At 39.3% G+C, this 27,062-nt stretch overlaps 1 protein-coding gene across 6 annotated transcripts in view; it reads left to right on the forward strand.

Moving 5' to 3' along the window:
* The window catches only part of LOC134806841 (cholinephosphotransferase 1), a 33,048-nt gene extending 16,425 nt beyond the window's left edge, over positions 1 to 16,623 (forward strand). For 2 of the 6 annotated variants that reach the window (XM_063780238.1, XM_063780241.1), the window contains 4 exons: positions 6,959 to 7,117; positions 8,852 to 8,977; positions 10,263 to 10,422; positions 15,171 to 16,623. In XM_063780238.1, coding sequence (XP_063636308.1) covers positions 6,959 to 7,117; positions 8,852 to 8,977; positions 10,263 to 10,422; positions 15,171 to 15,241 — 516 coding nt within the window. In that variant the 3' untranslated portion in view covers positions 15,242 to 16,623. Of the gene's footprint in view, positions 1 to 1,326; positions 1,459 to 4,058; positions 4,188 to 6,958; positions 7,118 to 8,851; positions 8,978 to 10,262; positions 10,423 to 15,170 lie in introns of all 6 variants that reach the window. The other 4 variants (XM_063780236.1, XM_063780239.1, XM_063780237.1 and 1 more) reach the window with 4 other exon arrangements.
* Positions 16,624 to 27,062: the final 10,439 nt, after the last annotated feature.

Genomic DNA, 27,062 nt, shown 5'->3' on the forward strand with positions numbered 1-27,062 from the left:
TATTTTATTTCTCGATTAAGATTATAGTTCATCGCTTCTTATCATGTGGGTTTTTTTAATAGCATGTCCCGTTCATTTTGTCCAACAGTTGGTTTACTAGCGCTCCTGTTATTTTGATTTTTAACATGAGCAAGTATAAGATACTTAAAGGGAAAATTCAAATGTCGACTGTTGAAATTAATCCTGTTTGTTTTTAATGATAAGTAACAATTTGAATTTTCACTATAGCAGGCTAGCCTGTACATTTTATTCAAACGAAAAGTAGTGCCTTTTTTAATAGACATTTTCTTTTGAATAGAAGTATGTTTTGAAACGTGACAACATCTGTCTTTTAAAATCAAAACTAAACGTATGTGTTTCGGAATCTGTTTTGCGGATTCATGACCGAATTGCGTCTGTATCATCATCATCATCAGTTTTTGTCACGTGTCAAAAGTAGTGGCATGCCTGAGTACTCGTTATATGTAGGTTCTGGTATTCAAATGTCATGTGTTAGTTATTTATATAATAATTACGCGTCGCCGGTTTTGATCTCACCTTTCTTGTATTGTGGGTCTTCACTCATTGAGAACACATGGATTAACTGTAACTGAAAACTGTGGTAAAGTCTAGGAATTTGAGTTTTGTACCATTTTGTACCTTGTCACAGTGACAATCAATATAAAAATCGCTAAGAGATCTCATATCGTATTATTGTTACTGTGACAAAGTATGAAAGTACATCATAATTCAAATACCGTACCACTAGTACTTACATGGTTAGGTATTTGTGGCTGTTCACAAGTAATATAGTATGTGACTGAATTATAATATTGACAACGGTTTTACAACATCCGTAAGTGTCAAATAAGTAACCTTATAGGGCGCTAACGACACACGATATCAATGCATTTTGCAATTGCACTTATCATGTGGTAACATTTAATTTGGTGAAGGATTTGGATGCCCGAAATTATTTAGTATTCCCCCCGGAGGACGTACATTTTTCCTGCAACTGCCACTAAAATATCTTAGAAGTGAGCACAAACTTCGATTGTGTTTGCATATTTGGCCTTAAACATAAATTTGGCGTTAAAAATTTATTCACATGCCCAGTTTTCAGCAATAAAACAAACCATACAATAAAATCCTAACTTAGTTTTTAGCTCAGTCCGTTAAACATAAATCATTTGAATCTCATATCCTCGTTTGAGATGCCAGCGCCCATCAATGATTAATATACAACAAAACTCTATATTTATTTATTTATTTCCTCTGCGAGAGCCTACCTGCCAATGGCAGTTTAGACAATAAGATGACGTATTATCATGTGATTGGTCGACGCAGATCCCGTATACATCGGTGCCGTGTGCGCTGATAGTCACCAGCGCGTGTTTCTTGGCGCAGCTCAACCTTGTGCTGGGCTTCGGTGCCACCTTCCGCGTGAGGGGCGCGGGGAAAAACGGATCCACCGTCGCTGTAAGGGACAGGCAAGGGAGAGTTGGGGGTGCGGTGTATAGCGGATAAAGGAAACAATACAAATTATTGAAAATTTTATTAAGAACACTGACACTAAACCAATTTAACGGTAGCCGACGCGCGGGCAACGTGAACCTCGGCTCAGCACTATCAGTGGAAAACTAGGCTCTCCGAAACATGTTACGCGAGAAAACTACCGATAACTTTACTATATTCGGCCATAAAGCACGGTGAGATAAGAGGTATAATTGGCTCTCACCTTTTCTAACTCTTTTTAAATTAATAAAAACAATATTAAACCATGGTCACTTATTTTTGACCTAGGTATATGTTGCGGCTCGCAGATATTTAATAATATGCACGTATTGCACGTCGTTTACTTTACATAAATAAATAAAAGACGCAGTCGTTGAAGGGGTATTATTTCAACCTCTCGCTAAGTTCCGCTTTGTTTTCTATAAAATAATTTATTATAATTATAACACTTTAAAGTTTAAACTCTCGCGTTTTGTACACATATTTGGCGTATAACGTCGGAATTTGAGGTAAAACAATGAAATTATATCGCGGTTGACCCGTTAGTGTAATTAAATAAATATTTTATTATGTATTTTGTATTGTTTTCTTTATCCACAAATGCTTAAAACGAATACGATGGGAATTGTATAAGTGCCCTAGCTAGTTAAGTAATATACCAATTAGGTTAGCTCAACCCCGCAAAATAACAATCCATTTCTTTCCGGTGGCAGTAAAAAACTCTTGTGACTTAATTAAAAAAAACTTCCATCAAGGTGAAACGTTTACTTTAACCTTGCCGTGATCGCAAGAGAAGTAAGCGATAATGTAATCTGAGCGCTTGGGTAGATATACCTATACATATTTATGTACACTAGTAGCCCGCGTGGTTTCGGTGCAATCCTTGTACTTGTCATAGTTCAGTCATTATAGATTTTGACCTGTGAATAATCAGTTCTTGGATTTTTTTTTCGTAGGTCCCTCGGGGGGGTCACTGGGAGTGTAAATTCAAAAAGTAGACTGAATCAGGCTCCTGTGTATATTCGAAAAACGGTTTTCTTGAATAACTCGGCCATTTTTGATTTTACAGTAAAACCGTGAGGACAAAAATTGTAGGAAATTTGATTCTCTACAAGTTTGGTCCTTACAATTTTTCTTCTAGGATCGATATTTTGGAAATTAAGTTTGAAAAAAGCGACAAATTCAAAATATTTTCATCAGCTCGTATATTTTCAACTTTACGGCATAAATGAAGAGGACTAAACCTGTAGAGAATCAAATTTTGAATTTGTAGCTTTTTTCAAGGGACCCACGAAAAAAAAATCCAAGAACTGATTATTCACGGGTAGGGTCGGTTTTTTGGATATAATTGACTGGACTATCAGCTGCAGAGAAAAGGTACATAGAAGTTTGTATGCAAAGGTGCTAAGCGAATAGTATTGCTGACTGTACATACCAAGCCCTGTACAAAAACATATGTAATATACTGGGAAAAGTATTAAATACATGGAGGGCGAAAATGTAGCGCAATGAACATGGCAGACAGGACACGCGGTCGTATGTTTTGCAAGTTATTAAAACACCTTAATCATGTAACAAGGGGGAAATTCATAATGTAAATACATTACGGTTGTTACGCGACGAATAAGAAACGAAGACTGCTAATCTGTACATAAATTTGCGTTGATCCGAAGTAGAGATGTCGCCACTATAAGAGTTCTCAGCTCCTTATACTATTGCACGATCTCTTTTATCAAGGTGGCACATAGTCAAAAATGTTAAAATGTTTTCGCTAGATGGCATGGCAAGGTATAACGCCAGACAGAAGTTTTGAAAAAACGCAGATTTGTATATAGAGGTAGAGGAGTCTTGAGGCTCTTGAGATGCTGTGAGTGACATTACTCAATGACGGCGCTGCGATGTTTCCATGCAAAATCGATCATCAGTGTTTTAAACATGGTGACTGGAGAGAAACCATTGTGCACGGGCTCTTATTATGATTCCTTTACCTCCATTTCATTAGTACCTTAAGCGAACAATGAGTGAAGACAGCACATTGTACCGACGACAGACCTCCCTGACTTGGCAGTAAGGAATCGGTTCGTTATCAGTACTGCTACCTGATTGGCGCTAATGCAGTACTCCAACGCATCCGCCCCAATCATGAAATAGTACGTACTGTGTCGACGGACATTTTGTAGAAAAAAGGTACCATTAAATATTTTCGAAAAACTATGACCTTTTAGGTTATTTCTACTCAGAATCACGAGGACCAATGACTTGAAAAGGGACAAAAAAAGTGTTTAAAGGAAGGTTTTGCAACGCATTTTTACATAGGTACATTTTGTATTTGTATTGTAGTCACAAAACTGACACCTAAAATTGTATGGAAAACTTGGACACTCTTTATGAATCAATGTCTTCGTGATTCTGATAGAAATAGGTACCCAAAAGTAAATAGTTTATCGAAAAAAGTTATTGGATTTTTTTTTTCTGAAAACCCCCCGATTCCACACCGAGAAGTCAAAGGCCCAATAATTAACGCATGTTCTATATTTTGTTTCTGTCCTGGCCGCATGGCGCAGTTACCGCTGGGTCTCGACGTGCGTCTGGCCTCCAATATCGCGGTCGTCCTAATGTCTCTCTACCTCATACTGGGATACATTAATGTCATTATGAGGGGCGGAGTGGGGAAAAACGGCTCCACCGTTGCAGTAAGACTAATCACTACGCCTTGTTAACACGATCATAACAGCGCACAGTTTGTTTACTAACGCCAGATTCGAGGAATAATTCGGGCTTGGTCTTCCAGTGACGCTGACTACAATGTGACAGATCTACAATGTACCTACAAGATTGCCTGTCAAATATCAAAAGTGCGACGAAAGTTGGAATGATGTCAAGTGCCATTCGAATCATTGAATTCAGGAATAATATGTAATTTCGTAAATTATTTGCTTTTGTAACAGTATATTCCAAGATATGATTACCCAATTTATCTCCGGAACACAGCTTTTCGTATTTTCTAACCTTTGCCAATCAACCGCTATAATGCTCAAAAATGGTTACTTTTTTTATTTGTAGTCTGCCTCTTTTGCACTCATGAAGTGTACATATACGTGATGGCTTCCCTTTGGCACACGTCAACGTAAGTGTCATTGTAGATCTGGGGCTGTCACAGTGTGACGCTGACCACAGTGTGACGGCGTATGCAGCAGACAGTGTCAACAGGTCTTAAGCTTCGGTGTCCTATTGATGCGTACGCTGCGTAGAGCGTCACATTGTATAGGAAGACAACATTACTATAGAAAGGAACGCTGTACGTACGCACAGCGTCAACGGAAGACCAAAGCCTAAAAGCCATGTGCGTACAAAACCGTGGCTATCTCCGTACATAGTTGCGTTCATTATTATAGCCAAAATCTTCAATTAAATTCCATTAAACCTATCAGAGCTCTGTCTCCTTGAGTTGTCAAAATTGATTTAATGCCAGTAACTGTCAGTAGTGTCAGTGCTGTGATTGGCTAATAAGATGTGAATTGTTACCAGTTCAATATATTGAGGCTCTCATCAATTGCATATTTTAACAATTTTACAATTTTATACAAATATGTAGTTTAAAACTGTCCTTAAACTTTGATCATGTTAATATTACTTTTTAACAGGAAGGTCCGATTTTAATGTAATGAAACACATTAAACACCAGAAGGCATTTTTAAGTCTTGGTCATAAAACTTTTGTGTTTTTGCACCTTGCGTGGTGAGAATCATCAAATTACGAGTTTGAACGTTTTTAATTTAGTGAGTCTTGATTCCACATATTCCATATCCGTCTTTTAACGTAACGTCATCTATTAAAACTCTTTTAATATAGCATTTTATATATAGTTATATGAATCAAAGCAATTACAGCGCCATATAAAATAGGTATACATCTACGGCTGAGACCCAGCCAAAGTGATGCCATCTACAATTACAATGGATGCAACTATGTCTGAAGATTAGCAGTCTGAATTATTGGCTCGTCTCTGTTACCGCGCGAAGATCGAGGCTAGTTGTAGTTTGTGCTGTGTTCATGTGTGTGTGTGTCAGGTCGGGTTGGGGCTTCGGTTGGGGGCCGAGGTTGGAGAGGTCTGATAAAACAAGATGAAAATCGTGCCGTGAAGATTTCATTTCATAATACCCTGTTATGAATTCTTACATTAAAAAACTACTATCAAAATGCGTAAATAATAGGAAAAATGCTATATTCACGGCACGAGTTTTCCATTGTTTTTGCTACTCCTGCCGTACAATTTGGTTAGGATCCATGGTTATATTATTTTGATGACGGTTTTGCCAATTCGCCCTAACATTGCATGATACGAGTTGGAAAGCCTGTTACCATCGTTAAATAAATTTACTAGCGTTTTTTTTATATTTTTGAGGCAAACGTGCATTTTATTTTGAATTACATACCTACAAAACCAAGAATAATGATTCTATTTTATACTCATACCTACCCAAAGTTTGGTAGATAATATCTGATAATATCTGTAAGTAATCATTGATGAATTCGTACAATAAGTTAGTTTGTTTCTAGACATGTAATAAATTATACATATGTGTGAGTAGGTTGTTAGTGTATCGATACTCTGTATCTTTAGGTATTTAAATAAAAGTAAACAAAATCTACCTCAACTGGCTTAATAAGCCATTTGAGGGTAGATGAAAACATTACACGATCAAATAATGTAGGTTAAAGTCAGGTCGGTCAGTGCCAGATCGCGATGGTTAACCAATAAATGTTATAACTACCTGAAAAGGTACAAATTGTTTACTTTTATTTAAATACCTAAAGATACAGACTATAGTTCTCATAGCAAACATATAACCATGGTTCTTAGAACATAGTACGTTGTGTAGTCGTCTATAACGTTGTCTCGCTTACTCATCTCGCCGTCGCCATTGCTTCTAATTGCATGATTATGTTTAGTAATGCATGGTTTTATTAGATATAAGTTATTTAATTTATCCCCTGATTTTAAAATTGCTATCAGTTTTTAATTTCTTGGTTGACGTAATATTGGAGCTGATAAATCTTTCCCAGGTGCAAACATTTGCACATTTAATTATGTATTGCATTTTAAATTGTAAGTGAAATAGGATGTATTTTAACTTTAAAGTTTAAAGTTACACGCAATGTATATGTAGTTGTTTAAAATGAAGATTAAATATATTTTATTTATTTGTTGAGAATATAACACAGAAAAACATACCTACATGAGATGAACGTAAAGCTTAAAATAGCATAATACCCAAATGGCCTTAAATACAGATGCTTCCATATCTCACAAATATTTTTAAAGCCTTATACAACTGATATTTGTAAGCGTTCGCGCTCCAATACTAAATTATTGGTTAAGATCTGTGAAAGATGATCATCTCAGTATTACGTCGCCCCCTCCCCCCTCCAAAGGCCACGGTACACCTCTGCCACCCCCCAGGGCACGAGCATCCTGTCGCCCGTGATACCGTTCTCGCTGGTGGTGGTGCCTGCCTTCATCATCTTCCAGAAGTCGGAGTCGCACGTCTACGAGAACCATCCCGCGCTCTACATACTCGCCTTTGGGATGGTGGCTGCTAAGGTCACTAATAGATTGGTGGTGAGTCACTTTTTACTCTTATTAGAGGTCACGCAATAGCCTCCTAAAGTGTCATTCTATGGAACTTGCTAACTATGTAAACAAAAGTCACTAGTAAATTCATCATTCAGAGACATGTGGCGGTTTGTTTACACAGTTAGCAAGTTCCGTAGAATGACACTTTAAGGCCTATCATACCTTGGTGCCTTGGAGCATGGGTCGGCCGCTAGTTTGGGACGCTACCCTGGCACCGACCCATGTTCCGAGCACCAAAGATTCTGCTGGCGCTGCGGCTTCCTCAGCCGAAAGCCTCAAGCGCCGCAAATATACCGCTCTGGGAAGCAGCTACATATTTGCGGCGTTTGGTGTCGAAACTTTGGGGCCATGGGGGCCAAGTACGCGTCGACTGTACAAAGACTTGTCGGCGCGCCTAATAGAGGCTTCTGGTGTCCAGAGGGCTGGCCACTATTTCGCCCAGCGTATTAGTATAGCCATACAGCGGGGAAATACGGCCAGCCTTCTGGGCACCTTGCCCATTGACGGCGATCTAGGCCAAATTTTTTATCTGTAGGTTTTAAGTTTTATTATGTTTGTTTATTTCTTTCTTCGTTTTTATCAATAAAGTTATTTGATCATACCTACAGTCAAGATATATTAACAATTGAATTTGAAGTGTAGGAAAGGAAATGTAATTGATTTTCTCCTGTTTTGAAATCGAACGAAATAAAAGAAATGAAAGTCTGTCACAATTGAAAATGGTTTACATAGTATTTTTCAAAGATAGGTATGGTGACATTTGATTATTATGTCATTCCATGCCATTGAAGTTTGAAACCAATGCTTTGTAAAAAATATATTTGAATCCCGAAAGGACGAAAACTACATATCTTCGTAGTTTATAATGTTTCATAATAATAGACACAAATCACCAAAAATACATTATGTTATAAGAATAAAAATGGTAAATTTTACAATATCGTTGAGTTTCATTATGTAAAACTGAACTCAATTGCAATATAGTTTGACTCTACTTATCGACCGGATCGATTCCGCCATCGTGTCAAATCGTTTCAGTCGCGTCCAAGTGTGAAGGTATGTATTAATTAAAAAAATAAATCATCACCGATATAATCGATTATATGCCGTTGCAAATTTAATCGAGAATCGTAAAAAACCGTTCCAAATGTGTACTGTCACAGCCCAGTAATTGTTTAATTACATGTGTCACCGTACCCATCGTATTTGAAAAATACTATTACAGTAGGTACATATGGTCCTATTTTCCCGCACAGTGCGTAAAATAGCACTTTTCGTGCGTATGTCAAAAGTTTAAAGGGCCATATGTACTGTAAAACGTTGTACGATACACGTGCGAATAGGTAATTCGCAACTCGTGTCGATTTAAAACACTCCCTTCGGTCGTGTTTTAATTTATCGCCACTCGTTTCGAATTTCCTCTTTTCCGCACTTGTATCGTAAATACCTAACTATTTTAATTACATTGCAGTATAATATATAATAGTACAATGGCCTACCTAACATACCTTAGGGGCCCCACTAATTAACAGTCCGCCGGACGGTATCGGCCTGTTAGTTAGAACAAAATTTTGACAGTTCCGAACAACTGATAGGCCGATACCGTCCGGCGGACTGTTAATCAGTGGGGCCCCTTAGCAGGGTATTACGCGAATCGTTGTAGTGTACTTTTGCGCACGCGTGTGTATATGCATGTTAATCTTCCGTCTTCTACCGCAGGTGGCGCATATGACGAAAAGCGAGATGGACTTATACGACTGGTCGCTGCTGGGCCCGGCCATGCTGTTCCTTAACCAATACTTCAACAACGCCATACCCGAGTATTACGTGCTATGGCTTTGCACGGTAAGCTAACAAATTCAGGTTATATACGTCCCTCTGCTGAGCATAGACCTCTCATACACGAGAAGGACCTCCTACACACGCTGACCCAAAGCGGGTTGTAGAGTTCAAATACACCTTAAAAATCTTCATCATAATCAAACGATATTTCGTACATCCGAAAAACTCACTGGTACAAGCAAGGACCGCACGACCTTCGGATTTAATAAGAAGCCTAACGGCCTGGCCACGACATTGCGCGACTGGCTTCGGCTAAAGGTCTCTGCCCACTACACCGTATCATACCATGACCGTAGTAGGAACGTTTCAGGTAAAAAAATATTCTTTGTATTAAAAAGTATGAGACTATGCCCACTAGCCCGTTCCGTCACCGACCATACCCGTCGCGTGCCATGCACGGACCGTCAAAAATAGTTGGCGAGAATATTTTGCCGGTGCCGAAACGCTCCGTGCACGGCACGCAACGTTGCCAGTACGGTGCGTGCAGGCGGCGAAACGGTGAGCATACGGGTTATAACCGCTTATGGTGACCGTTATACGAGTAAACGCGTTGCCATATTTCTCGCTCGCTCTTGCCAGTCTGATAACTATTCGTTCTTTCTGACGAATCTTGCCCTCGCGAATAAAACGCGGGTACTAAGGGGATGAAAAGCGGATGCTACGGGGATTATAGGCGGATGCTATGGGGATGATACGCGGTTACTACGGGCATTAAACCCGTTATGTACGGATATGAAACAATGTGGACACGGTGTAGTGGGCATAGTAGTCCGTATCGCGTTACATTCCGTGCCTGATACGTTAACAGCACGGTCATGGTATGATACGTTGTAGTGGGCGGAGACCCAGGTGGCCTGCCGCGAAATGCGAAAATCGAAATTTCTTTATCTGCCTCTCTATCGATCGAATAAGCTAGAGCAGGGGTCACCAATTAGTTTATTCAGGGATCCGATTTATTAAAATAATGTGACCATCGCGGTCCGTTTCTACTTGAGTTTATTAAATATGTATTAAAATTATATAGGTCGGCGGTCCGCATCCGGTCCGCGGTCCGCCATTTGGTGACCCCTGAGCTAGAGTGATAGAGAGACAGAAACCGAACTTTCGATTGTCGTGTTTCATGGTAGGCCATGTAATTGATCTAGCGACGCATAATGTGTCAATGAGGTTTGTTTACTGTATGTGCTAGTGGTGACACCTAGCTTTGCCTAATATTCCCTATTGAGGTTTGTAACGCGCTTATGAATAACGTAAATAACTAAAGTTAAAATAAACTGTTCGTTTGCAGATATGGGTGTGCGTGGACCTGGTCCGCTACTGCGGGCAGGTGTGCATGGAGATCTGCGCGCACCTGAAGATCGCGCTGTTCCGCATCCCGCACCCCCCCGCCCTCGCCGCGCCGGCCCCCGCCGCGCCCGCCAACGGTACGGCCCGCCGCGTGTCCGCGCGTAAGAGAACACAACACTCGTAGGACGCACTCTAGGCTCGTGTTGAACTGATATTGACGTCGCTCGCTGCGGTGTGCGGGGGTAAATATAGTTTGTCAAAGGACTGTCTCATTCCAATCATAGACAGAGAGAATCATACTATCTTTGAAGAAGTCCTAGTGTAAGAACACTAGTACTAGCACCCAAAAGAAAAGGATGTGTATAGTTTTCCTGGTTCTTACTGACTGACAAATTGGTTTGACCAACTCAATAAGCCTCGGATGCCAAACATTAATTTTCGTTATCACGGCTTCATGTAAAACATTTCATTTCCGTTTTAATTAAAACTATTTTAACCCTGTGTAGGACACAATCTGTATTGTAACGCAAAAATAACCACCCTAAGTATATTTTTGTATTTTTAAAATGCCATTGAGTCTTTAAGCCCCTGGCTAGGTGATACGAAGCCATATATGGCAGTTATAAAATGCAAATCTATTGACACTATTGACAGCTATTAAAATTCAAATTTAAACATATAATTTTATATGACATGCACTAGTGTTAGTATTTTTTTAATTCCTCACATGAACCTGATAGAACCATTAAAACTGGTTAAAAACGATAATATCCGTCCGAGGCTGGTTGCAAAGCCCACATTTACTCACTCACCCGCCCTCCGGTCTACCTGTCGAATTTAAAAGTTCTTAAATCATGCCTTGAACAATACCGCACGCCGCAGCGATGAGCGTTGCTGTCTCGCCCGTCGATTATTGTTAGAAATAAAGCTGATATCGGCCTGGGGTAGTTACTGTACCATCGCACACTGTTAACTGTACGTCGGTGGACCTTATGCCTTTTGGTCCACCGATGTACAGTTAGGAGTGTTGCTGTTTGTACTATAGAAGTTGCGGTGCGGTACTTTTGAATTAATGACATTGCTAATTGTGTAATCGGCCGAACCTAAAGATCTATATGACATTGAAGACTAAAGTCGGAAGCCAAGCACAGACTTGTAGTAATAGTGTGTGTGGACGAAGTCAGTGCAGAGTTAGCTTAGACGAACTCCATTCGATCGTTATAATCTGTCATCAAAACTAGTTTTAAATTTGAACTTATTTCAATAACACGGGAGAAATGTAAGAATGTATAAATATCGTGAAAAATTATTATAAAACCATCAGTCACCAGTTGCACGTTTACGCCAAGCCAAAATCATTATGGAAAAATCATTCGTCGATTTAAACTAATAATCTTTAGTCCCAAAATAAAATATGCAGGTAGAAAAACCGCCAAGTTATATCGTGTTATCAGAGACAAAAATATAATACGCAAAAAATACATTAGCTGTCGTCGCGACCTTTGGTCTCTTGATCTAAGGCTAGGGTGGTCATGTCACCCGACAATATTGGTGTTTAGTTATAATACTTAATTTATTACCTATAGAATACCAAAAAAGCTGCTCGTTCCGATCCTAAGCTGAAATGACAGGGGACGGAGAACGTTTCAAACTATGCACAACTCTATAGCAATAACTAGCTATAAAATATAAGATTACGTGTATCTTCGTATCTTTAGACCCGATGTATGTTAGTGACGTACTTAGGAAAAGAAAAGAGAAGTAGTTTAAATCTATCAATCGTTTGGAAATTCTGCCAAATCTATAGATTTCATTATAATTGATTCCGAATAACGTAAACACTTTAATATTTTGTTCCTTTTGAAGACAAGTTATTAAATAAAATTTTAAAATGAACTTAGTGATACGATACGTTATTACTTTATCATTAATGCTGAAAAATAATAGCAGCTAGCAACTCAGTGAACTACCTCGCACAAATGCTCTCTGAGTGCTATATCCACGGATATTACCACAATAGATCGGAAGACCGAACCCTGTATATTATATCATATCATAAGTATATTAGATAGCCGATACATTAAAAAGTCCAAATATTTTTGCTACGAGCCGAACCAGCGTAGGTTGATGTTTACATTGTTGTTTTTGTATAATTAGCTGTAAATACCTACTTTATTAAACGTAGAGAGCGTTATAAGTAACTTCTTTTTCAGACGATAATAGCCTTAGCAAGCAATTCTAAAAAAGCTTGTACATTTCGATCATATCTTAGATTTCTATAAAAATTGGTATGCTGGTAAAGTACATGAAGCTGTATGTGTAAGGAAATCTGGTAACAAAAAAGGGATGTTTCTTAGAAACTTTCTGGGACATTTTGGGAAATATGGTGGAAGTTGTTCAGCTTCATGTACTTTACCAGCATACCAATTTTTATAGAAGTCTAAGATGTGATCGAAATGTACAAACTTTTTGAGAATTGTCTATTTAGTTTTCATTGTCAAGGAAAACCAAGGAATCTTGAAGTGCAATAATTTAAGTCATTTTTCCCGCGAAGAGATGAAAAAAAACGTAGTCGTGAGAAATATGCTGACTATTGTAAGCTTTTGACACTGAACGAAGACACGGTTGTTTTAGATATCCAGCGGGTAGAGGGTAGTAATTGTTGCGAAATATTCATAGGGAGCTACGAGCAGTAAGTGCGTGTGATCTAGCTGAAACTTAACGTATTGTTAGACATAAGACATAACTGTATAGGTAAACTGCTACCAGAACAAAATAAAACATCAGATCTGTCTATATTCTAGCTAATTCTATGTAGTCACTTGGCTAGTTAGACGCTAACTCTAGTAACATCCTATTCTTATAAAAGCTACCTAAATAGGTTGAGCCCTGTTGTAGAGTGTTTATCTAGGTAATTATAATTTCACGAGAGTGACCTAGGAAAATGCCTGTAAATTATCTAATTCTAGACTATAAGTTGCTAAACTAACATTAATGTTCGCGCTCGCTTTGTTTTCTAATCCCAGTAACGTTCACTGCGGTACGGGGTCGGTTCGACCCCGTATAAATAATGTTAATTCTGCAGTTAATAGCCGCATCGAACGTGTTAATGAATAAAATGAGGACGCGGACATCTTTCTGCTATTCTATCTTCTAATTAAAACTTGAAGACACTGGTGTTGGCTGCATCCCTCGTAATAAACACGCATAGAAGCGAAGCTACTTTTACGTCCCTGGCATTAAACGTTAAGGTTGCCACACAATCTCGTTATTTTTTCGGATATTTTGCTCAACTGCAGTGTGTAATAATCTTTAAACAGCTTTTGCTTTTATAAGTGTTTATTATCACTTCTATATATTATGTATAGCGCTATATTATCGAGGCCAGCGTCAATGTATGCTTGCAGCTTGCGATGAGGTCTTCAGTCCATTCTCTGTCTAGTCTTACAATATTTATTTCGTGGTTAGTCGGTTGCTTACCTTACCAAGCATTGTCCAAGTCTGTTTTACTTGATAGTTAATGTATCAAAGTTGTGTTACCAGCGGGCGCAGCATGGTTCCATTTTTAACGCCTGTCACTATGCCCGTCACTTTCGCACTTTAGAACGTGACAGGCATGGTGACAAGCGATAAATGCAACCGTGCTACCACCGCAGTTGTGGCAATAGCACTGCACGGGCTATTGCTTTTTGTTGTGAGAATTTTTAGTAGAATCACATTGTTAGGGTTCTATTGGTTATTGTTTTCAAAAGTATTGTTACTTTATAACTGACATGTCTTCTGTACGGCCAAGACATTTAGGTTTGCTAAGTTATGTACAGACAAAATCTGATCCCTTGGCAGGGTCGCTCAAGTTTCCGGTAGGGTAGGAGAATGTATATACATATGTTATATATTGTGTAATGTCACGAGCCGGCTGTATCGTATGACGTGTTTTTTATGTGAAATATAAGCAAATGTACATTTCGAAGTCTTGTTTCATTGTAGTCCTCTATTTAACAACACTACTTACCAATATTTTACACAATTGTATGTGATTTGTGTCTATGTTTACTCGATGTTCACAAACACACCAAGCAGAACAATATTTCGAGATTGAAGTAGGTATAATGACAAACGCGATAACAAGCAATGATAGCGTATTAACATTAATTTGCCCTCAGAAATTCCTACTTTTGTACAGAACAATAGAGTATTATTTAAAAAAGTATTTACTTACAGCGTGTTTTATGCTAGCAAACACAACAAACATATAATATATTTGTACAGTTTATATAGAAAAACCCCAAAATAGTAGTCAAATACAGCACATCCCAGTGGATGGTTGTTGACTACGCGACTGGCAAGGTCAGTGGAGTTATCGCTATGCACGTCGTGTTTTGAGTTTTGAACTTTGCTAAGACAGCTATCTAATCTGAGAACGTTACTAGATTTACTTTATTATTGCCTAAGATATCCCACAGCTGGGAAAAGGCTTATGTAAAACCATGAAAATCCACCATTTCTAAAATTAAGAAAAAAAAAGATATATACGGTCATATTTTTCGACTGATCGGATGCTGTTTGTTATGGAACAGGAATTTTTATGTTTATACTGAGCAATTCTAGTAACGTTCTATAAAATATGATGTTAGAAAGTACCTAAAGTTAGAAAAAGTAATTTAGTAAGTAGGTCCTACGTGTGAGAAATTTTTCAGTATTGAGCCAACGCTTTTTATTTTTGTCACACGAGTACTTCATACGTATGACTGTAACTAAGTACCTATATTTATTTGTTGGGTTTCTTTTGAAGGTAGTTTTATTGCTTATTTTTGCATGACTATTAACTTTCTATTGCATGAGCTTACTAATCAATATAATTAGTTTTATGTATGTACATTTACTTTTATAGTATTTTTTATTTTTCCAGTGACGAGTGACAGTGAAAAGTCGGAATCGGAGGATTCGGCGCCACTTTTAAACAACAACTCTATTAGCTAAAACTCCCTTCAGGCAGCGATAAAATATTTGCATTGATATAAGCACAGACAAGACATCCTCCAGACTGAGCATAGTAGCGCTACCCCCTCTGCCACAAATATACGGTAGTTTTACTCCATTTTCAACTCAAAGTGTCTGTGTGACGTCCGTGTCTTTGAACGGACCAATCACGGCACGGGACTCGCTCACCTCGTCCCTCGTACCCCAGTATTTTTGGCAGCATCGGTTTCATGAAATAATTGCTCTAAACTCCGTCTAGAGGATTCCTAGTCTATGGATATAAGTCTCTCTATAGCCGATTCTAATTATCAATTTGTTGTAGTTTTGATCTTGTTATGATACGACCTAGATACAGCTCGAAGACAACTGCGCGCGGGGACCAATCAGTGTGAGCGAGGTTGCCAACGCAATATCAAAACAAAATTAACAGCGTGAGTGAGGTTGCCAACGCAATATCAAAACAAAATTAACAGCGTGAGCGAGGTTGCCAACGCAATATCAAAACAAAATCAACGAAACAAAACACAAAATTAAAATCGTAACAAATTGTTATACATATTATTACAACAGAATCGTATTTACTTGATTTCCATGAAGATTTTGTAAACAAAAAAGGATTAAGCCACTTTTGGAGCATTCCACGGGCTGTCCCGTACAAACGCATTTTATTTCCTGTGTTGCGACATTTTTTTCGGCATTTAACGCAGGCGATTATTTTTCTGTGCATATTTTCGACCATTTGTCGTAGAATCTTCAGAAAATTCGCGTTTGTACGGGACAAACGGTACCTAGACAATTTCATGGAATGCTCCTTTTATGAAGTAGGTATCTGTTGCTTGGAATTAAAGGTAGAGTCGCACCAAGAAAAGTCTGCAGCGGATTTGATGGCCCGAGCAGTGTAAGTGTTATTTATACGTCATAATTTCATAGTAGTTTGACGTTATAAATCACACTTGCACTGCGTGGGCTATCAGAATCGCTGCAGACTTTTCACGGTCTGACTCTAGGTAACTTTATATTTTTTTATTTCGGTGGATTATCAAACAATTTTCTGTTCTCACTTCTGCGACTGTATTTTTTACGATACTTAATAGGAATGGGTGCTATAGGTACTAATAAAATGGTTTCTATATGTAATGACGATGATTGGTCTCGGCTACACGATTGTACCTATAACATCCATTTATTAGTAAATCATAACAATATTTTAGCAACTTATACCTAATTGTAGATTTTATTTATTCTGCTTGCCCTGAGTTACCTATTATGTGTAGATATTTTGATTAAGTAGAAACACATTCTGCGAGTGAATTTCAGATATCCGCAATTCGTTGTACTGCTCTTTACACTTTAACACATTCATTGCCACTAAGTGCTATGGGTTAGGCCCCGTTCGCACGGCAGCTTTTTCAACGCGCGTTAAAAAAGCGTTTGAATGACACAAATGGATAACCATGTATGTATTCACACGAAAGCGGTTTTTAAGCGCGGCGCTTTTTTATCGAGCACTGTTCGATTTTCGGCGTTAAGCGTTGGCCGTTAATTGAATTGATCATACGGAACTCCGTGTATCTGTTCTCACAAACGTTAAAAAAGCGCCCGCGCTGCTGTCAGTTGGCTGTCAAGTGTCAATTTTTGGTGTCAATCGTCAAAATTATTATTAGTTTCACCTTAAAAATGTCAACTTATGCTCATTAATTCCTGAAATATACGTCGTAATAGCAAATAAAGTATGGCTTTGCTGAGATGCGTACGTGGCAGTACGACACACAAGTGATTTTTAAGCGTTCATATGAACACAAATATTGGAAACGGTAAAAAAGCGCCAACGTCGGGTTTTAACGCAACGCTTTTTAAGCTGTCGTGCGAATGGGGCCTTACGCTCGTAGCGCGTAGCCACGGTTCCGCCGTATGTATCGCGTACTCGCTACGAACAGTGTACCCGACAGCCGGGTTTTTGGCCCTGAATGTATTAACGATTTATTCTCATTGTTAACTATAGTAATGTTGGTGCGTTCTGTAAAAATACAGTTTAAAGTTCAGAATTAGTTTAGCTGAACCGGGATAATTGCGTCCATGGGAAAGACATTCGGCTTCCTTCAGAATAACACCGGAAATCGTAATCGCCATTAGGTACCTACCGGTGTTATTTTAAGGTACGCCTACCTTTGGCTACGTAATGGGCCAAATTATCTTACTCTGCGCAGATTTTGAAGTATCAAAATGTGGAATACGCCGATATCCATATCGTTGAAGTCTAGTAGAAATCTAATTCATTTTCCGAATCGAGCCAATATTTTATTTACACACAGAGAGAGAAAGCGCATTTACCCGATGTCCGCTTTTATCCCAGTTGAATTAATTAATGGAAAAAAGTCCCATTACTTCCACCGAGTGTTTGATATAGCTAATAGGAATATTCCAGTGGAAAAGCACTTTGATCTGTGTTCTTGGTACTTACAGCAACTTACAGTAAAATTGTGGTGTTTACATATTGAAAAGTATTTGAAGACGGAAGTTCAGTGAAAAATTATCGTGATATACTTAGGTAGATTATAGATACCTACACAACAAATGCTTATAATTATGTAGTTTTTTATCTCCAAAAATGCATTGACGAAAAATTGCGTGATGTTAATGTTGTTAACCTAATAAATAGTTAAGAGCCAAATAAATACTCTTAAATTATTCATTTTATTGTTTAACTTATTGACCCATAATTTCCGAACTTTAATGTCAACCCAAATATCAGATTCTGTTCTAGTTTAGGTAAGTAGTGTAGAGTACGTGATGAGTTGTGAAGTGTTATGTGTGTGTTGAGTGTACCTATGTGTTTACAGTGCATGAGTGCAAGAAGCGATCGTATGACCAGCTCTATGCACTACGAAGAAGAATTTAGATAAGCCGCCAGAATAGCTTAGGTTCGATAGCTTGCATTTAACACTGAAAAATTCATGGGGTTTAAAATCAGAAAAGTGTTTACTTACCTAGGCTTACTAACTTACGTGAGGCTATTTTTTAAAACTTCTAATAAATGCTAACACGCTGGTATTTGGCAAGTTATCATTTGATATTTTAGATTTAAATTACTCGTACAGTTTTGGCTGTTTTTTTATATGCCCCATGATATGGCAAAATATGCCCCTTGGGTGAATTTTAAAATATTTATAAGAAATGAAGACCTTAATTAAGCGGTAATCCCGCTTACATTTAAATTGATTCCTTTGTGTAGGTACTTGGTGGAACAAAGATACTGTTGTACAAAAGGATGACTTACACAATGAAATCAATTACGTCGAAGATGACTATGCCCTTTAAATAGATAGATTATTGATTTCACGAAAGACCATTCAATTACTTATAAGAGTTATAAGCTTTCGTTATTGTTATTGTGAAAATTATAAGATACCTACTTCCTATGTCCAAAGCTTCAATACGTAATTAATTAATAGGTGCCTACCTACCTATCAATACATTCAGTTCAGCTTTTTCTTCAATTTATGAATATACTTTGCTTTAGAACTGCGTCTTCCTGTTTCTGTCATCTTCGGACCATAGTTCAGTGACTATAATTGGGTGGTTTTACGGTAAGTAGGTACATTTTAAAATTCATAAGCATTAATTTTTATTATTCATAAGCATTCAAAAATTAAAACGATGTCATTCACCTACAGATACACCCATTAGCAAACGATTATAGGTAACTACTGTCACTTATTTGATAACACCCTGTTATCTCCCCCAACAAACAATCAGTCATTTATAAACACGTTGGCGTCGCGTCGCATCATTCTACTTAGTTATTCTACTAATTCCTCGTCAAAGTATAGAATAAATTGGTTTCTAGTTAGTGTAGATTTCGAAAAGTGTTTTAAAGTAACGAGTGCTTGTGTCAAGTGACGGAGTGATAAATGTGTGAAGTTTTGTTTTTGACAGTGGGTGTTATTAATTCGACTGTATGTGGTGTTGGTGTGAATTTCTATATTCACCTACCAACCAAGTGACAACTAAACTTATGGACTCTGATGTTGTTGAAGATAGAAATGTAAAAAAAAAAAATTGCTACTTACCCTAATAGCATTTTCTTGTAGGGATTTTGTTGGGCCTTTGTTTACGTATTAGTTGGGCAACCGTTATATTTGGCCGTACGATTTGCTGGAGGGCCCTCGACAAAGGCCCTCCCGAAGATTCCCAACAGAGGGCCATAAGAGTAATTTTTTCGTTGGGCCTATTTAAATAAATCATACAATTATTCAACGGTGGTGGTTTTGGTTGGGCCGTGGTTGGGCCTATACACATTTGTTTGATGGTTGGTTAATTGTTACATTTGGCCGTACGATTTGCTGGAGGGCCCTCGACAAAGGCCCTCCCGAAGATTCCCAACAGAGGGCCATTAGAGTAATTTTTTCGTTGGGCCTATTTAAATAAATCATACAATTATTCAACGGTGGTGGTTTTGGTTGGGCCGTGGTTGGGCCTATACACATTTGTTTGATGGTTGGTTAATTGTTACATTTGGCCGTATGGCTTGCTGTAGGGCCAACTGCAAAAAAATAAAAAAGGGCAATTTTTTCGTTGTGCTTCTGTTTGCAAATTCAACAATTACCCAACGGCAAGTCAGGTAGGTCGGTAAGTAGTCGTGCACCAGGTTGAAGGCCCAACACAGCTTGTCCCACAAAGGGCCAACATTGTAACTTTAACGTTGGGCCTTGTGTAGGATTCTTACAATACTACCGTAGGTAAATAGTTGTGTAATTTATAGTGTGCCTACAGTCTAATTATGTAATGGGCTTTTGTTTACGAATCCTACAGTTACCCTACGTTAAGTAAGTGGTTGTGTAATACGACGTTGGGCCTTTGTTGATAAATATTACAATTACACTACGGTAGGCATTGGTTGTATCCACATGAAGGCCCTAGGCTAGGCAGCAGTTGTTGTTAATCTTCTCTGTATCGTTCCAATTTTAGTATATGTACTGCCGAAGCAAGTACACTTACTATACACTCTAATTTGTATATATACTAACCGCACTTCGAAACTTCGTAAGCGAGATTTATGCTTTTTGAGATTTAAATTGAGAAAATGTTGGTAATATACAATTTTTTAAATTTATGTATAAATTTTATAGTTATAGCTATTAGATTTATAAGTTACTTTAAAAAAATATTATGATTATATCCGGAATAATGGAGAAAATAACTATAACTTCGATGTTTGGAGACAGTAACGCCATCTAGTGACGCCACAAGCAAACTCAACTGGTATTGTTGGGCATCAGTACCACAGCCAATGTTGGTAAATGCGATATTTGTGCTCACTGGGCCAACGAATGTTATCGTTGTTTAGCCACCGGTACCAAAATACACAAAGGCCCATTGTTAGGGGTCAGGCCACAGCCAATGTTGGTAAATACGATATTTGTCATCATTGGGCCATCGGATGATATCTTTGACTAGCCAACGTTACCAAAATACACAAAGGCCCATTGTTGGGCATCCGTGCCACAACCAATGTTGGTAAATGCGGTATTCGTCACCATTGGGCCAACGAATGTTATCGTTGTTTAGCGAACGGTAGCAAAATACACAAAGGCCCATTGTTAGGCCTCAATGCTACAGCCAATGTTGGTAAATGCGATATTTGTCGTCATTGGGCCATCGTATGATATCGTTGATTAGCCAACGTTACCAAAATACACAAAGGCCCATTGTTGGGCATCAATGCTACAGTCAATGTTGGTAAATGCGATATTTGTCGTCATTGGGCCATCGGATGATATCGTTGATTAGCCAACGTTACCAAAATAAACAAAGGCCCGTTGTTGGGCATCAATGCTACAGCCAATGTTGGTTAATGTGATATTTGTCGTCATTGGGCCATCGGATGATATCGTTGATTAGCCAACGTTACCAAAATAAACAAAGGCCCATTGTTGGGCATCAGTGCCACAGCCAATGTTGGTAAGTGCGGTATTCGTCACCATTGGGCCAACGAATGTTATTGTTGTTTAGCGAACGGTAGCAAAATACACTAAGGCCCATTGTTAGGCCTCAATGCTACAGCCAATGTTGGTAAATGCGATATTTGTCGTCATTGGGCCATCGGATGATATCGTCGATTAGCCAACGTTACCAAAATAAACAAAGGCCCATTGTTGGGTATCAGTGCCACAGCCAATGTTGGTAAATGCGATATTTGTCATCATTGGGCCATCTGATGATTTCCTTGACTAGCCAACGTTACCAAAATACACAAAGGCCCATTGTTGGGCATCCGTGCCACAGCCAATGTTGGTAAATGCAGTATTCGTCACCATTGGGCCAACGAATGTTATCGTTGTTTAGCGAACGGTAGCAAAATACACAAAGGCCCATTGTTGGGCATCACTGCCACTGCCAATGTTGGTAAATGCGATATATGTCATCATTGGGCCAACGAATATTATCGTTGTTTAGCCAACGGTACCAAAATACACAAAGGCCCATTGTTGGGCATCTGTGCCACAGCGAATGTTGGTAAATGCGATGGTGGGCCAATACAAAATTAATGTTGGCTACGGAACGAACCTCATCCCAACGTTTTCCCTACCGTTGGCACCGTGGGCCCCAACGAAAATGCTACTAGGGTACTTTGTAGGTAATTGTTAAGTATGATAACTAGCATATTTGCAGTAGGTACCTACATCCCCGCGTAGTCATAATATTTTTTACATATCGATAACAAATAAAATGAGATCTCTCAAAACAAAAAACAGTACTTTTGAACGTGAGCTGTAGAGAATAATTAGGTGATTTTTTACTATTGAGGAGAGGATATATTTGTACCGTAAATCCAGATATCTATAATCCTTAAGTACAACTATGGGCCAGTTTTTAACGTTGATTCGAGCCTTTATGATTTGTATCATTTATTTTGGAGCCTTGATTCACGAATGCTCTTTCTATAGGTATTATACAGGATGATCAATCCAAATGGGTCAGTATGGAGAAGTCAGAAACTATGAGAGATAGCGAAATCTGTTCTTAGGAACCATGGCTTCGATTTTAGATTTAATAATAATGGCATTCAATTTTTTTTTAAATCTATCACACATAACCGGGATTCGAACCTGGTCAATATTCTTGTTGTTTGTTTGTATGGCAACTTTTAAACAATGCGTGATAGGTGGGGGGTGCTCGACCAAATATCATAGAGGGCCCCAAGACAAAACAAACTACATTAAAAAAAAATCAAAATGGCCGACTTTTTTTTTATTTTTTCAAGTTGGTCCGAGCGCGCTGAGATTTGGCATGCGACGAGCCTGGGGGCCCATGATTGTCATGTCAAAAATTTTTTTTGGAAGAATCCCAAACGGCGGCGGATACGGGCAAAGTCAAATTTCCAAGTAGGTTAAACGAGCCCGAAGAGCGAGCTTCAGGCCGGGAGGCCGAAGGCCGACCCCGGCGGAGGGCCGGGAGGGACTCCCAATAGGAAAAGTGTTGGGTCATGTTTAGGCTCCAACTTCCCCCTCTCGTGTGACGCTTCGGGCCTTCGGCCCTACGCGGAGCTCGGCCTTCGGCCTTCGCAAGCCTCGATGGTTCGCCGTCGGGCATTCGGCCCGCCGGCTTCGCTCATCAAGACAGTTGACTTGGTAGAACGCTTGGAAGCACCGCATTCGCGCAGCTCGGCCTTCGGCCTCGCGTTTTGGGAGTCGGGGTGGAGGCTCCGGGCCTTCCACCGGGGTCGGCCTTCGGCCTCCCGGCCTGAAGCTCGCCCTACGGGCTCGCTTAACCTACTTGGAAATTTGACGTTGCCCGTGTCCGCCGCCATTTTGGATTTTTCCAATTTTTTTTTTGACATGGTAATTTTGGGCCCCCAGGCTCGCCGCATGCCAAATCTCAGCGCGCTCGGACCAACTTGAAAAAATAAAAAAAAAGTAGGCCATTTTGATTTTTTTTAATGTAGTTTGTTTTGTCTCGGGGCCCTCTATGATATTTGGTCGAGCACCCCCCACCTATCACGCATCGTTTAAAAGTTGCCATACAAACAAACAACAAAAATATTGACCAGGTTCGAATCCCGGTTATGTATGATAGATTAAAAAAAAAATTGAATGCCATTATTATTAAATCTAAAATCGACGCCATGGTTCCTAAGAACAGATTTCGGTATCTCTTATAGTTTCTGACTTCTCCCTACTGACCCATTTGGATTGATCACCCTGTATACTCAACATCGTTTGAAAAATACTTATACATATTATTTTACTGGAACTTGAATTTGGACCATAGTTGTAAGTTGTGGACTAAAATTATCTGATTTTACTCTAACTTTGTAAAAATTAAAAAAATATTGTATATTGTGTTTTGTGTACAATAGGATGTCATATGCTTGGTGCGTTGTTCTATGATGGTAACTGTGCCTACCTACATGTTACCGAGGAATGCCACCGCATAAAAGCTTTGGATTTGCAATGTGGACGAAACGTGAGTGCAAGTGTATTTGTGAAGCGCTTACGGCGTCGTTCCTGCGATGGAGGGGCTGCTGCAGCGAGTACCAAGTGATTAAAGGTTAGTTTGTTTTGTTTACATTTTTTTATTATAAATGGGCTTACTCATGGCCACCGACTAGCCGAGGCGTAGACGTGGCCTACGATGGAGCGAGCTCGCCCAGAAGGCATAGGTACATACACACAGTCATACGATAAACAATATATAAACTAATATTGTAACTTCTGTAAACGAAACTACAATATTTAAATGAGGGAAAAGTGAAAAAAATCACTGACTCAGCGGGATTTCAACTCGCGACTTCTGGATACTAGTCTCTTACAGCACTCTAATGGCCGGTACAAACGGACTGCAACTTGTTTGGGAACTGCACGCTGACGTTGCAGTTGTCGTGCAGTTCCCATACAAGTTGCGGTCCGTCTGTACCGGCCCTTGTGTTACGGTAAAGCCCTTGCTACACGGTCGCCGACAAGCCCCCAGACCGCGTGGCCTTGGTCCGTCCCGGACCGTGTACAGTTGTTTCCAACAAAATTTGACCAAAACTGACCAAGGTCAGACGGTTAGAAGGCTTGTCGGCGACCGTGTAGCAAGGCCTTCAATGTCACTAGGCGCCGCTAGAAGTACCTACTAGAACTAGAAATTTTACTTAACCAACCGCCTCGCCTGAGATAAGTACCTAGTAAACCTATAGACTAAGGGCCAGGTGCATATTAACGGCAATGAGCGGACTGATCAACATCAGTCAGCAGTGAACTATGAAACTTCTCATACAATAAAATTTTGCAAACACTAGGTACTACGATGAAATAAGTACGGTTTGGTGCAACCGACCCTAAGTTTATTATTGACAACATTGTCGATTCTCGCGGCGTAGTATGAGGCCGTAAATATTCTTTATTTACTAGACTCTGGTATCACTAACCCATTGTATAAAAAACCGGACAAGTGCGAGTCGGACTCGCCCACCGAGGGTTCCGTACTTTTTAGTATTTGTTGTTATAGCGGCAACAGAAATACATCTGTGAAAATTTCAACTGTCTAGCTATCACGGTCCGTAAGATACAGCCTGGTGACAGACGGACGGACGGACGGACGAACGGACAGCGGAGTCTTAGTAGTACGGAACCCTAAAAAACCGTATTTTAATGACAAGCCTTCGTTAATCTCAGTGTAAACGCTATTAAAAGCTTCCGCCAGGCGTCGCCAAACGTCGTCCCCAATGACACGCGCCGGACCAATGTTTACTTACCCCTTCTGCTTAATACAGTTTCATTTATCGGTTGGATTGTTTTCTTTAAAAGAGTGGAATTTATTTTCCGTCGTTCCGGCATTTACTATAATCAGTAGGTACTAGCTCACTTAAAAAGCCTAGCCTACCTCTATTTGGTAAGAAAAAGGAAAGAAAATGCTTTTTAAGGTAGCAATATTTTTACATACTTAAAAAGACATTTATTGCCCAAGCGTCAGCAAAGGTCTCCGTTTTAACCTGGGAAAACCTGCTTTCGTATTATGTTCGGATATTCTCCTCTACCGGTCGCAGTTCTGAACCGATTATCGTGGAATTTTGTGACCAGGTTAGGAATATTTCTAAAGCTTTTATGCTAATTACTCTAATTAGTCACGCGAATTAAAATATGGAAGCACACATTTACTCTAATTAATCTAAATCTCCTTCATTTGAATCACATACGCACACTGTATTCTGCGAAACGGGGTCCACTCGTTCCTAGAAAAAACTTTTGACGGCGTTCATTGAAAAACGTTGAATATATCGTGAATTGAATTGAATAACGGGAAAAATACGCTCATAAGCATTGAAAGCTGGTCACGTCGTCTAGAAATATATGTCGCAGTCGGATCGTATAATCCGCCGTATTACATTACGGCTAGCCGTTTTCAAAAACAGGGGCGTTTTGAAATGCGGCGGTTTAACGATTAGCCGGATTGAATGCGGCTGAATGAGAATCCGCCGGAATGTATTCGGCGCCATACGTTCTTCAACACGGCTAGCCGTAATGTAATACAGCGAGTCATTAGCCGCCGCTTTGACAGTTTTTAGTTCCCATTTTTAACACCCGTGGCGCTGCCTGACAAACGCTGGGGTGTCCATCAAATCTGGAGTTGTCGGACTGTTTCTTTTCAAAAAACATTTCTTTCGCAACTTAACTAGACGGAGCCCCGCTTCGCGGGGCTCCTATTTCTGAGCGGTTTGCCCTTCGGGCATCTGAAGCTACCTAACGAACCTAACCTACCTACCTATTGATTTAGTGAGACGTCCGTGAAAACATTACACTTTGGGGAAAAAAGCGTAGGTAGGTAAGTAGGTTAGGTTCGTTAGGTAGCTTCAGATGCCCGAAGGGCAAACCGCCCAGAAATAGGAGCCCCGCTTGCGGGGCTCCGTCTATTTAAGTTGCGAAGGAAATGTTTTGGAAAATAAACACCTGTAGTGCGGTGGGACCATGGTAAAAATAAATTAAATTGCAAACATTGTCAAACTCCGGTTACGTAGGCGACCGAAAGAACTGGTCACTCTACAATCTAAAATAGTAGTACGATGCGGCTAAACGTTGGCCGCCTTATTGAAGAACGTATCGCAATGACAATCCGGCTAATCGTCGAACCGCCGCATTTCAAAACGCCCCTGTTTTTGATAACGGCTAGCCGTAATGTAATACGGCGGATTATACGATCTGACTACGACATATACACCATATTAATCCTTTTCCCCCGCCCTCTGTATCTTTTGAACCGGGCGTAGGTACAAAAAAGTGTTTTTTCCAAAATCTTCTCTTTTTATTATAATAATGTAAGTACTACACGCCCGACATGCACTGGGCCTGTTTTTTATAATAAGTTCATGTATCTACTCGTATTTTGGTAAGAGTGCTAGGACGCGGCAATATCTAAGTACCTATGAGATCAATTAAAAACGCAATAAGTATTTTAATACATAATGTAACTAGATATAGACAGGAGCAAAAGTAGCTGAGTGGGCGAACATGATCTGAACACAACTTTCTTGTTAAGAGAAGCCCGTTTACATATAAATAGCAAAAAAACTACTTAAGACCTAACCTATCATAACGTAAATTATATTCTATTGCATTTATGTACGACTTATACATTAGTTTACTAATTACATGTAACTCATATTAACACTGACGAATTTTCATACATAACACAATGTAATCAATGAAATTAAGACTAAGTAATTATATTCTTAAGCATGTGTTTTTGCAATTCACCTATTTGCCAAAAAACATTCTCTACTAGATAAAGGGGTAGATTACCTACACTATACACAAGCACATATACCCTCGACTTCATAAAG

Source organism: Cydia splendana, chromosome 3, assembly GCF_910591565.1.
Source record: "Cydia splendana chromosome 3, ilCydSple1.2, whole genome shotgun sequence".
NCBI lineage: Eukaryota > Metazoa > Arthropoda > Insecta > Lepidoptera > Tortricidae > Cydia > Cydia splendana.